This window comes from Xiphophorus maculatus, chromosome 16 (assembly GCF_002775205.1).
Source record: "Xiphophorus maculatus strain JP 163 A chromosome 16, X_maculatus-5.0-male, whole genome shotgun sequence".
NCBI lineage: Eukaryota > Metazoa > Chordata > Actinopteri > Cyprinodontiformes > Poeciliidae > Xiphophorus > Xiphophorus maculatus.
Window position 1 is genome coordinate 19,336,601 of NC_036458.1, and position 13,742 is coordinate 19,350,342.

The 13,742-nt window shown below is 41.6% G+C and overlaps 2 protein-coding genes across 2 annotated transcripts; both read left to right on the plus strand.

The window, feature by feature from the left end:
* Positions 1 to 487: 487 nt before the first annotated feature.
* polr3h (RNA polymerase III subunit H) lies at positions 488 to 4,495 on the plus strand. The gene is made up of 6 exons (XM_005813522.2): positions 488 to 967; positions 1,608 to 1,704; positions 1,807 to 1,893; positions 2,966 to 3,029; positions 3,136 to 3,373; positions 4,406 to 4,495. The coding sequence occupies exons 1-6, from the start codon at positions 857 to 859 to the stop codon at positions 4,454 to 4,456; spliced, it is 648 nt and encodes a 215-aa protein (XP_005813579.1). The 5' UTR covers positions 488 to 856; the 3' UTR covers positions 4,457 to 4,495.
* A 4,445-nt stretch (positions 4,496 to 8,940) lies between these two features.
* Positions 8,941 to 13,640, plus strand: LOC102235942 (cold shock domain-containing protein C2-like). Its single transcript, XM_023349667.1, has 3 exons — positions 8,941 to 9,148; positions 9,811 to 9,933; positions 11,677 to 13,640. The coding sequence occupies exons 1-3, from the start codon at positions 8,967 to 8,969 to the stop codon at positions 11,837 to 11,839; spliced, it is 468 nt and encodes a 155-aa protein (XP_023205435.1). The 5' UTR covers positions 8,941 to 8,966; the 3' UTR covers positions 11,840 to 13,640.
* The last annotated feature ends 102 nt before the right edge of the window (positions 13,641 to 13,742 follow it).

Consider the following 13,742-nt stretch of genomic DNA (forward strand, 5'->3'; position numbering starts at 1 on the left):
ACCAAGTTTAATTTTCCAGTCTGTTTCATAGAAAAGTTGCTCTTTTTAAATGCATATGACTCTGATCACCCGGCTTTATTTACCCTCTGAATATTGAGAAACATTTGTCTTTAACAGTGAAACAAGTCAAGGCTTCGCTGTTGTTTGGTGTGAGACAATTAATCAAAATGGCTGCCCACACGATGGCATTATCTGCTGGTGGAACTCGGGTGTAATCTGTATGACCAAGCTCCTACTGTTGAAATGTCTTTTAATATGGAAGGATGTGCGTTCGTAGTCATGATTCTCATCAGTTGATTTATTTTGTAAAATTAATCTGCTGTTTTGTAGCTTACAGAGTTGAAATAGTGATATTTACAAATATAAATATTAAAGATGTGGAATTATTGTTTTTCTTTGCAGTTCAATTTATAGTTAGTTTTAATTAACTTTATTTATGCAACACCAATTCACAACAAATGACGTGTAAAGGCACTTTACAAAAAATATGATATATAAAGTTCAGCAATACTGATAAGACTCAATGTTAATAGCATAAGTACGTATTAATCATGAATAACAGGAAGAGAGTTATTAGTTTTGAATAGTATTTACGTTGTAGGAGTTATATATTTCCAGGAGGGGGCGCTAGTGAGACGCGCAGGCTGTCGCTCAAACCAGAAGAAGACGCTCACGTTGGTTTGGTGTGATGCTAGAAAGCAGCTTGTAGAGTATTTATTGTGGGTTTCTTGCTGCAGTGTGAGCCGCTGGAGCCATTAGAAGAACAAAAGGAAATTAAAAAGATGGTCGCTTAACCTCAGCGTCCCTTCCCTTCGCGTTTGAACCGTGTGAGTGGGGCTGCTGTCTCTCGTGGGTCATGTTCGTGCTGGTGGAGATGGTGGACACGGTGCGGATCCCTCCGTGGGTCTTTGACCGGCAGCTGAACGATGCCATAGCGGAGGAGCTGAACAAGAAGCTGGCCAACAAGGTGAGGGGTCGGCAGGTTTTAGCCTTGATTTAAAGGAACTCGGTGTTTCAGCTGTTTCGCAGTTTTGTGGAAGTTTGTTCCAGATTTGCATTCAGTCTGCAGTAAGTTAATAGCAAATGCTTGAATTTGTACTTTAAAAAAAAAAGAATTCAGAAGTCTGGGAAATCTGATTCTTGGCTTTATACATTGAATATTTTTAAGAATCCTGGAACTGTCTTGGGATAAACAGCTACTAAGTTTGCCACGTCCAACTTCCATGTACCTAGCAACTATAAGCACCATGGCAACGTCCAGCCTTAATGTTGCTCAGGAAGGAGACAGTTACTTTGTCCCAGAGAAATTAACATGTTTTGGTGGAAAGATTGTGGAGGGATACCCAAAAGGTTTGAAAGTTGTACAGTTTCCAAGGCGATTGCACCAAATATTAAGGAAATGGATGTTCGCTTATGGAGGAAAAAGTTCCCTAATTTTATTAGACGTGAACGAAAACAGAATAGTCTCCTACATTGTCAAGCTTTTGGAGAAGAAAGAAGTCTTTCTACATTTAATATAATGCACAGATTTGTACGTCGCATACGTACAAAACGTTTTTCTTTTTTTTCCCTCAGTAATACTACAACACATGCTCTCTGACCCCCAGGTGGTTTACAGCGTGGGTCTCTGCATCTGCTTGTATGACATCACCAAACTGGAAGACTCCTATATTTTCCCTGGAGACGGCGCCTCACACACTAAAGGTACAACGAGTGAACGAAGTGCCGTGACACTGACTGCTACATCAGTATTACTTATTGAATAAAAGCCTGATCCCATCGCTCCTTCGACTTTTATTTGTTTAGTCCACTTCAGGTTTGTCGTCTTCCACCCGTTCCTCGACGAGATCCTCGTTGGCAAGATCAAATACTGCAGCCAGGAGGGAGTTCATGGTAACTGTTGACCTTCGTTAGTCATGATTCTGTCGACACAAGCAGGTATTTGTTCCTGCTGAAGGTAGAGTATAAAATTCTAGCCAAACTTCTGCTGTCTGACTTGCATATCAAGGCTGTTGAGCCCAAATCATCACCCCTCCACTTCTGTGCGTGACGGTCTACATGTGATGAGAAGCGGTTTGGTGTTGTGCATAATGGCCGAACATTTCTGCTCAGGCAAAATCTGTCTGAAGCTTTTTGTTCCAGAAGTCGCTACATGACTGAACTAATGTCTGCGTTCAGATTTTAAAACGGTTGCATTGATTCTTTAAGCTGATGTATACATTTTCCTATGAACTGCAACTGATGATTATCTTAGTTATTTGTTATTCTGCCGATTAATCGAGTAATCGGATAAAATAATTTGCCGTATTTTGCAGATTTTTCAGCCTTTTTTTATATTAGAAATACATCAAAAGATGCGAATAAAAAGGTCATTAAGTAAAAATGTTACTGCATAAAATATGAAATCACAGGATTTATGCTTGATCATTTGTAGCGAAGGTTCTGCAGCTAAAAACCATTAACTAACATTAACATGTTAGAAGCAGGTCAGCCCTTTTTCCTAGAGTTAACATAAGTACAGTGAATGGATAATCTGTTGATAATATTTGGATTAACAGATTAATATTCGGATAGCAAAAGGTGCTTTTTTCTTTTTCTTTTTATTTTACAGAATTTGAACCAGATGAAGCCAAAACTGACACTTGAGTTCTGGGTGGAACAGTTTTACAGACAAAGTTTTTGTTCTATATGCATCTTAGATATAAAATTAGTCTATTTTTTTTGCTTAATTACTGCTCTGGTTGTGTTGTTTTTTCAGCCCATGGACCTTTTTATTTGAATCTGTATACTCTAGTTAACAATTAATCAAATACTAAATGGGTTGACAGTGATTTCAATCATTACGATTAATCCTGTTAGTCTTTCAAGCCTACAGATGAAATTAGTGCATATTAAGTATTTGTGTTACAGTATTTACAGTGAATATTGGGAACGTACTCATGCGGTTGACCTCTCTGGCTCATAGTGACGATGGGTTTCTTCGACGACATTCTCATTCCACCCGAGTCTCTCCAGCAGCCGGCCAAATTGTATCCTGACCTTTGAAACAACCGTCTGGTGGTTTAATGTTGTTTGCTTTGCGCGCCACCGAGTCGATGGTTTGGTTTGGGTCGTTCCTTAGCTTTGCCCCCAAAGCGACGAGGCCGAGCAGGTTTGGGTCTGGGAGTACGAGACGGACGAGGGAGCGCACGACCTCTACATGGACCAGGGAGAGGAGATCCGCTTCCGGGTGGCGGACGAAGTCTTCGTGGACACGTCGCCGACGGGGCCGGCCGCCGCTGCCACGCCCGACGCTCCGGCCCAGCCCGGACAGTCGACTGCGCCGCCGGCGGAGGAGAGCGGGGACAAAAAAGAGGCTCCATACACACTGGTTGTAAGGACTGTTACATTTCCTTTTCCAATCACTTACACACAGATGGCTCTGGTAGAGGTGGAAGTTCACTAAAATATCCAAAGGGTTCAGCTGGACTTCTGTTGTTTTTTCTTGAAGATGTTTCACCGTTCTTCAGTTCTGAACACGAGTTGGAAACATCAAGACAAAACGGTCACACTGATTGGACCTTTACGGTCACATGAGTACCTGGCCACGCCCTCCATTCTGTTCCATGTCAATACAAACGTCAATTTGTTTTAGTCTCGGTGTTTGAAAGGCTGTACAACGACTGTCGGTGTTAGAAAGGCGAAACCAGCTGTGTTTATCGTCTTTAACTCCTTTTTTAATATAATTGTCGCTTTTTCTCCTCGCCTCCTCAGGTGGTTTTACAGCCGTTCACGTCTTGACACACTTTGAGAGACGTAGCCAAAACAAACTATGTTTGCATCGTTGGGTGACATGTTTGGATCCTGAAGTTTAAATGACAGAAATATTAGATCAAATGAGAGCAGGGCTAGTGACTCGTATGATTTTAACGAATCTGATTGTTCTGACCACAATTTATAAGCCTGAGCGTTTCAGAAAGCTAATTTACTATGTGAAGTAGTTTGTGGCTGGAATGACAAAATGGAAGAAAGTTTAAACACTTTTACAAACAGGTTGGTAGATGGGCACCGCTCACAATCTACAAAAGTATAATTATTGCAAAATATCCGTTTTAATGTGTAGTTATCATAAATAATGTGAAATGTAAAAAATCATTCTTAGAAAAATTAGGCTAGTAATTGCTAATGTGTCCCACTTGGGGGCGCCACTGCTCTAAAAGTGAGCACTAGCTTTATTACCGACTCTGAAGATACTTGGATGTTTTAAATTGTGGTTTCATTGGAACGTCTCTCTGCCTGAAACTTGTGGCTTTTAGAGAGGAAGACTCCTGCAGCTACGTGTGCAGGAACTCGAACCTGCCGCAGCTTGAACACGCCGTTCATCCTGACTTTGCTTTTTCTTTTGTTGTTGTTGTTTCTGTTCCAGGGGACCATCTGTGAGCCAGGACTGGGTCTGCTGTCCTGGTGGAACAGCTAGCACCGCAGAGGAGGAACAAAGGGAGACGTGGGGCGACCGAGAGCAGACGGAGCGCCGCAGCCGATCCCGTCCACCGATTTCAGGGACGGTGGACGGAAACCCGCCGGTTTTGTTACACGAGCGGAGCGTCGTGCTGGACGGAGCCGCGCTCAGGAGCGAACCTGTCATACCGACCGAGTGCTCCTGTATGTATTTATTAGCGAGAAATTATATTAATTTGATTTATACAACACGAGTTTCTGAAATAAAAAAACAAACAAATGAACTGAATAATAATTTATTCATGTTGTTACACGTCTTAACAACTCAAAGTACAAACAGATTTTTTTTAAATCTAAGATTTGGTCAATCAGAGCATTCTCCACACTTCTACACTTTTGTGATGGTAGGAGAGGAAAAAAAACTTGTGACATCACTTCCTGACAACTGGTAGTGAACTGTAGCGAAGGTTCTCTGCTGGCTAAGTAGCCAAAATGCTACTTAGCCGGTGTGTCGCATCATATCTAGACCCCAGGGAAACAAGGAGGTAATGTTTAGAGATCCCTTTTTAGACAACCTTTGATCAACTTTAAAAAATTTAAAAAAAGTCACAGGATGAACACAAAAACGGTCTGCTTAGTTTTTTGTGGGAAAAAAAATTGCTTCTTAAGATTTTATATTTTACAAGGTTCCTCCTCCAATTTGAGAAGCAGAAAGACAAAAATATTTATTTTTGAGTGAATAAAAAAATTCTGTTTTTATGTTGAGGTGAAACATTTATGCCACTCACTAATAAGTCTCAAAAATAAAAAAAAATAAAAATATTTAGCTGCTTTTTTTATGTGTGGCCTTTTTGCACCTTGCGTGTCAAACCGGATCACCGGTTCTTGAACGATGGGCTCAGTTTAGAATCAAATGCAGCAGGAAATTAAGATTTTATATAAATTTAATCAGAACTATGGTGTGGAACATCTTTATGAAATTTTTGTAAACTTATGTCGGCCTCCTGTTCACATGAATTTGGCCAGCGGGGCCTTCGGCTCGACACCCAAAATCGGCAACTTCAGGACTGATGGAAAGTTGCTGCCAGACGCTTTGTGACGGAAAGATTTGTAGGTCAAACGAGACACAAATTGAGCCGTTTGAACAAGGAAGTATGTTGAGAGAAGTGGTGGTGAGGCTTTCAAAGCTAAGAATTGTATGAAACGGAGGGAAAAGCACGGTGGTGGCTGCATCATATTGATACTGCTGCGATGCTCAATGTTTATTGAATAACAATGCTTGGATTACCTTCAGATTTCAGAGAGTTGGTTTAAACCCAGACGGTTCAGTCATCACACATCCAGAGATTAGTCATCACCTGCGTTTGAAATCAGCAGTAAAGTGAAGGACACAGACACGACCACAGTGTTCACTAGCAACCCACTGGTGTTTGTGAAATAAATTTTAAAAAAAAGCAAAACAAGAAGTTTCTCTGAATCGCCTGTGAATGCTGCTCCAGCTGGGAAAGTTGATCAAAATCCCCGGATTTGCTCGCTCTCGTGTTCTGAGGAAACATGTCAGATTACTGTCAACCATTTCCGCACTTTCCCTGCGGAATCCAGCAGGAATGCGTGACCTCATCGCTCAACATGCGGCAGCTGGCTGAGCGCAGACTGAATAAAAAACAAAACAAAACCGTGTTTATGTGCGACAGCCTGCTCCAGACTGCCGCAAAGATCCTGCAGCAACACCGGGGCCTGGCTGCTCCCTCTGCGGATGCAGGTCAGGCGGGGAGGAGGAAGAAGAGGAGGAGAAGGAGGAAGGCAGATGACCAAAGTCACTTTCACGCACAAGTCGCATCACGCCATCGGAATCTCCTGCAGCTGCGCAGACCCTCCGCAGTCGACTCCAGCGCCACGCCAGGGTTTTTCCGGACGATCTGCGCGGATTTGCGCGACTTATTTATTTAATTTGCCCCTTATATAAACCGCATCGAGCCAAAACACACAGAGAGAAAGAGAAGCGATCAGTTCCTCTTCATGCACCCATGCAGTAAGTAGCTAAGTGTGTGTGTATGTTTTTATTTATTTATTTATTCTAGGGTGTGTGTGTGGGTGTGTGTGTGTGTGTGTATGCATGAAGCGGAGAAGGTCTGGGTTGCTTTGTTTTTTTTTTAATTTCCAGATCGGAACAATGATGGTTGTTCTGCCGGAGAACAGACTCTATTTATACGGATTTTGTTTTATGTGTGACCGATTCACCCGCCTCGCGCCGACAGCAGCGACTCTTCAACCCGCTTTTGTCTGACTTTTCTATTGTCTGGTTGTCTCTCCGGTGATCCTCACTGCTTTTCACCCCGATTCAGAGAAACTACTGAGATCTGAGGGCGAGTCTGTCTGTCTGTCTGTCTGTCTGTCTGTCTGTCTGCTGAAAGTGCAAATGAGTGCAGCTACGGTGGAAAAATGTCCCCAAGCCTTTCCTTTTTTTTATTCTTCAAATGCCCATATGTGATGAATTTTACCGAGGCCAAGGAAAAATATTTTATTTATTCGATTTTTATGTTTTTTGTGTTTTTTTTAATTATTTGAATAATTAATTTCGGTAACTGCATTTATATCGCGGTAGCAGTCCTCGCGATGCAGTCCCGCAGGAATAGTATGCCATATGCACTCTGTCATATGGAAACAGGTCTCTGACGTCACGAACGCCCCACGCTGCAGCTGTTCTGACGTCACGCCGCCTGCAGGCGTCATCACAGAAAGCGGGGCGGACGTAAAATGAGCGCAACACGTCAGCTGTTTGTCCTCCAGACTGCCATCACGGGGTGAAATGATCGGCCGTGGCGTTGAGAGATCCGTAATAATGCGAGTCGCGTTTGGAGGAACTGCGAGGTGACGTAGAGAGCTGTAGATTAATTTAGTAATCGATTATTCTGTTGATTGTTCCGGTGATTGATCGGGAAATTTTTTTTGCACATGCTGCAGATTTTTCATTTAACCACTTCAGCCTTTTTTCTTTTAATCTACAAATAAATGTTAATAAATTCAATTCCTATTTTAAATAAGCAGATAAACATTTGTTGTCTAAGCTACAAGAATATATCATTCCTTTACTGCATTTGTGATTATTTGTAGCATATCTGATCATTTTATTTTAATTTTATTTTTTTGCATTAACTGATTAATAATTAGATAGCTAAAGGTGGTTAATATGAGTATTTGAATTTTTACATTTGGACCAGGCGGAGCGGAAACTATGTCAAGAAGTTCTGGTTAAAACATATTTACAGAAGCTTCATGTTTATATATATATTCTCTTAAATGCAGATGTATGTATTATTTGTACAGCTTTTGCTTAATTAGTGCGCTGAATATGTAGTTCTTCCAACAAATAATTCAGATTAATTAATCAAATACTAAATTAGTTGATGATTATTTCAATAATTGATTAATCACAATTAATCTGAATAATCCTTTCAGCATTAGTGGGGGGGGGGGATCTGACCAGTCAGTTTCTGATAGGTGGATAATGTTCCCAATGTGGAGCTGACACACACACACACACGCACACACACACAAACACACACACACACACACATACACACCCACACACACACGCACACGCACACGCACACACACAGTGACAAAGACTGACAAAGTCTCTATAACTGAAAAAAAGTATTTTCTTTCCTACCCAAGCAGAACATGTGGCGTATATTGAAGTCCACTGAACCTTTTGGTCTAACTGTGTCATGATGGTGAGATTTTTAGTGACAGGAGTTTGGTGTGGAACAAAGGATGAAGACATCATGCCCAATGTTTGGCACGTTGGAGGGTGTGTGATGCTGTGGGCGTGGTTTACTTGAACTGTTTTAATCATCAGGTGATTTTATATAAGAATCTTGTCGACTCTTCTTCCATGAAGTGTTGCCTTACAGTTTTTACTGATAATGAAAGAACTCAGAAAAATTTTTATTTTGTCATTTTCTTACTTGCTTGTTGAATAAATATATATATATATAAAATATTTAATAGGTTAATCTCTTCCAGCTGTTGGCTGTCAATGTTTGGAAAATATAAGATGTTAAACTTGCTAACTTGTTTACTGTAAATTTACTGTTTATCTGCTGATGTTATTTTCGAATAGTTAAAAAAAATGGCATACTTAAATACCGCTCTGCATTTTAAAATACAAACATCTGCAAGGTTAAAATCAATAGCCATAATAAAGTATAGTTAAGCTAATGATAGTCGTTTTGTTACACGCTTAGGATGATAAAGCATCTGGTGTTGACATGTTGGTTGGAAGGTACAGGGGGGCCCAAATGAAAATCTGCTTTCGGCCCCAAAAAAGGCTTGGACCGGCCCTGAACGACGGCCCCCCTAATGTCTTTTCTGTTTTGTCTTTCCTCCTCCTGACAGTAAGTCTTGTTGACGGAGCTCAATCGGCGGCGCTGACCCCACGGTGAGGTGGGCGTCTCACTCACAGAGGACAGACCAGGGTGACCGCATCGTCTTCCTCAACCCTTCGTCCCTTCATCTCGTCTGACATGGCAGACCCCAGCATCACGTCTCCCTCCGGAACGCCCCTGCGCTCCCCCAGCGCCCCGCTCACCCTCTCCTTCCCGTTCCCGCGGGAGGGGAGCCGGGCGTGGCAGGAAGGGAGGGAGCCCCCGCTTCCCCGCGACCTGCCCAGCCCGCTGCCGACCAAACGAAACCGCACCTACTCAGCGTACGTTAGAGAAGCAGAAGCTTTTCCTCCTTCATGTAGTTTACTAACAAATTCCCCCCAAAAATCTATTTAAAGGCCCCATTGGGTTTGGAGGTGAATTATTTTTGGTACAAAAGTTATTAATCAGGAGGATTTTCTATTAAATAAAGCTTCGTAAACACTTTTATTTCACTGTGCGGTCGTACATTTTACAATACTAGCAGGAGCCGACCTGTCTGTGGTTGAGCAACTCTTTTCCTACAATGAGGCACAGTGTTCCAGTGACTTTCGCTGCAGGTTAAAGGTCACTATTACATTTGTTTTCCTGGTTTACCCTCCAGGAAAGCAAAACTTTGAACTTTCGCTGATTTAGAAGGGGTTTCCCTCCATTGTTATTATTATGTCTGGCAATGAGAACAGATGGGATTGCCCAGCTCTTCCTTTCCAATGCTTAGCCTGGTGGGGACACAAGTAAAGCCTGGTGGCCCGCCAGGCTTATAATACACTGGGGGGGGGGGAACCCTGAGATTAATGTCCTTGTAATCTGTCATGTAAAGGCAGAAACTGATTTCTATTGTGCGCTGCGAAGCTCTGTCGTTGAATGTTTTTCAATCATACCGAAAAAGTAACTTATCCTAACTAATTTTATGCTTCTCTCTGTGACTTCATCCTTTTGCCCGCAGTACGGTCCGCGCTCACTCAGGTCCAGTTTTCAAGGGCACTTGCAAGAACTTTTCCAGATCACAAGGCCACGGCTTCATCCAGCCGTCGCACGGCGGAGAAGACATCTTCGTTCACATCTCAGAGTAAGTTAGAAACGGCGGCGAACGGCAAGCAGACGCGCTGCGTTAGCTAAACTGCAGGCACCGCCAGCTCTGGAAGTAGCCTTTCCTTTTATGCCAAGAAGAGCGTTTAATGTTAGAACAGGCAGAGCAAATTCTGCACACGCTGCACTCTGTCATCTCGCTTTCCTAAAATCACCGAGTTGCTCATTTTGCTGAGTCAAAGCATCTTATTTTAAGGGCTGAAGCTGATGTGCTTCTGTAATTTTAGTGAACAATATTCTGTAAGAAGTGTGGTGAAAAGCTGCATTTCATTTGGAAGCTGGATCTGGAAATGACATCACAGCCAAATGATTAAACAGCTGCTAAATGTTGTGGCGCTAAAACCTAAAGCCAGTACAAGCTGACTACAAGCTTCTTGCCATTTTACGTGCTGAACTCCAAAAGAAGATGTTTCCAAACTTATGATTTTGCACTGGCTTAACGAGCGTAGCGTCTGTGGTTTATTTCTTAAACTTTCGCTACTTTTTGCGTGGGGCGAGTACTTCCGGGTCCAGAGGGATTTCTATTTTTTTATTACTAAGACTTGGGGAAAAAAAAAAATCCAGATATCTAATTTGAAATGTTTGAACCGTTAAAAGATTCATTTGATTTGCCTCAGAGGTTGGAACCTGGATTTGAGAACGACGTCACATTTGAGTTTTAACGCCGAGCTGCAGAAGCGGCGAGATAATTAATTGCTAGCAACAACAACGGTTTCCTCTTCATTTCATGCATCTAGACAAGAAAGGGAAATCCTTACGATATAGATTTTTACGTAGCTATGTCGGCTGCTGGTTAAATTAGATAAAAACCATCAGAAGTAAAAAAAAAAAAAAAGATAAATAAATTCCCTTTAATAGATTTTCACACATGAGATTGTTATGTTTGAAATTGAGCAAAGGGAGCTCAGCAATCTTGTTCCTTTTCTGACTTGGAAATTGAATGTGGCTTTAGTGTTTGCTCGGCTTTCCTTGAAAAGGTTCCGAGTGTTTGAGGTGCTAACCGATGGCAGACACTTCTGCCCGTTATATTGATTTAAACAAGAAAGGAACACTGCAAAAACACATCTCACCAAGTCTAGTATTTAATGCAAATATCTTAGTACACTTGACGTAAGAGGAAGCTAACTTACAAGTAACTTTTCACCGAGATTTAACAGTGTGTTAATAATTCCTTGATATTGAAAAAGTGCTAGTTCTTCTGGCAGATTGTTTCACTATCAACGAGGGAAAAATGTCATATTATAAGTGAAATAATCTGACAGTAGAACTAGCACTTTTTAAAATCAACATCAAGGGATCATTGGCTTAAATCAAGCTCCTAGATATTGCAGAAAAATTTAATATAAGTTAGTTTTGTCTTATTTCAAGTGTACTGCGATATTTGCATTAAGACTAGATTTAAAAAAATACTTGGTAAAATTGTGTGGTTTTGCAGTGTAAACCCATGCAAAGAGATTTAGGAGTATTAAGACGGTACCATGGGTTTTTACTAAGTGTTGTTTTCCCAATGTTTATAGGAGCAGCAGTTGGAGACCTTTGACCTCTCAGCTAAAAATTGTGAACTTCAGGAGCTTTTCTATTTCATTTTCTTGACTTGGACTTCCCAGTTCAAATCTCATGTGTTTTAATCAGTTTTAAAATAAACAGACGCAATGTTTTACGCTCTGAAAGTGCGTTTGAAAGGAAAGCGGCCCGCCGCCGCCTCTGTTTGTCTGCGTTGCAGCATCGAGGGCGAGTACGTCCCCGTCGAGGGAGACGAGGTCACGTACAAGGTGTGCCGGGTTCCCCCTAAGAACATTAAGGTGCAGGCGGTGGAGGTGAAGATCATCCACCTCAACCCGGGGACGAAACACGAGACCTGGTCCGGACAGATCATCAGCTCGTAGTCGGCGAGATCGGAGGACGGCGACGCTCCGGCTCGTGCGGTGGCGGCGCTCCTGGACTCTTTGCTTCGTTTAAAAACAGCAACAAAAAAAAAAACCAACAAAAAAAACCAACAACCTCTTTTAGAAATATATGTTGCTCTACTCTGTGTCAGTCAGAGCTGATATGAAATCGTTACTGTTGCAGGCAAGTACTTACTGACAGAGCTGATAGATTCTGTTCAAGCTACTCCAACAAATCCTCTTTGTGTTATTTATGTTTAAATTGAAGAGGGGACCATAAATTAACCAGACTTAGGGTTTGGTTTTTTTTTTTGGTTTGTTTTTGTGTTAGTTTGTTCACAGTTGGTGTAAAAAAAAAAAAAAAGAAATACTGGGAACAACATTAATCATGTCTGCATGGTGCAGACTGCAGTGTGTGTGTGTGTGTGTGTGTGTGTGTGTGTGTGTGTGTGAGGAGACAATGTGTTTTCAGTTCTACTTCCCCTCTTTGCAGCTGTTCCTCCGTTGCTGCATCAAAGTTTCCAGGGTCACATGTTTGCTGCGAGGGTTTCGTCGTGGGACTTGTCCCACCCTGTCTGCGCCGTTGCTACATCAAATGTACAAATTTAAAGCGGATATATTAAACTCAGACAACAGCTGAAGCAAAAGGAAGTGATGGCAACGTTTCAGGAATAAGACGGGTTGGTCCTGGAAAACCAGGGAAGCCGTGAGGACTTTTTTACATCTCCTCCCATGATGGGATGTTTCATATCTGCTTCCTTGTTTCACATCATCATTTAAAAAAAATAAATAAAAATCATGTGACAGATGCAGGAAGGGTCATTTGACCTTCAGCAGACAAACTACTGACTTTTTATAAACGGTTAAAAAAACATTTCCAAGTCAGTGGTGGTTCCTTTATATACATATGAATCTGAAATTGGGTTAAGGAGAGTAAAGAAAACACGATGTTAAAGACATTTTTAGCTATATTTTAGAGGAGAAATAAAAGGCCTTTTTGAAGATAAAGTAAAAGTTTTAAAAAATTCTCAAGGAATCCCAGATCAGTGAAGACTAATCCAGCTCAAGGTTGAGCTAAATATTTTTGATTTTTGAGCAAGTTGTCAAAAACATGTCATGATTGTCCTTTAGTTTAGTGCAGAATAGGAATCTGCAAGTCAGTGTAATGTTTTTCGTTTACATTTCACTACACAAAGGAAAACCCTGGGACAACCAAGTAAGCAGCAGAAAACTATTCAGCATGAGAAATGTTAATATTTTAATTCATTAATTTTTTTTTGGAGTACCTGGCTGCCCTCCGTCGGAGTGGCGCCAAGGGCAGAGAGCCATATCGTCCATATAAAAAAGCCGCCGCTAGTTCAAATAGAAAGAAACTGCACACATTTCCATAAAAGCGAATTTGCTTCATCGTTCTCTCTGTGTGGATATTCGTTCATTTGTGTGTGAAATAATATATATATATATTTTTTGTCAGATTATGACACGCTTTGCATTTTGCTGAGTATGGAAGCTACTCGACCTGCCACTTTGGATCAGATACATATACTGTATATCACAGCTGAGGTTTTTACTGCCAGTGAGTGAAAACCGTGTGTTTGGGGAAACGCGGTGGCCTCACCGGATCGTGTGTTAGAGGAACTCCGCGCATCGTAGCTGCCCAGGATAAATGGGACACAGCGCCTCATTTTCTACTACTGCAAGTTTCCCGCCGTCACGTGTGTCCGTGTCTTTGCCTGTAAAGGTGCTTTTATCACTTCAACTGAGCCTTGGAAAAGCATTAAAGTGTGATTTAGGATTTGAACGGAAGGTGTGCTTATTCGGAGTCTGATCAAATTCATGTGTGGTCCGCCAGAGCTGCTGATGCAGTGATGTGTTAAACTCTTTCTATAACTCAAAATAAGAA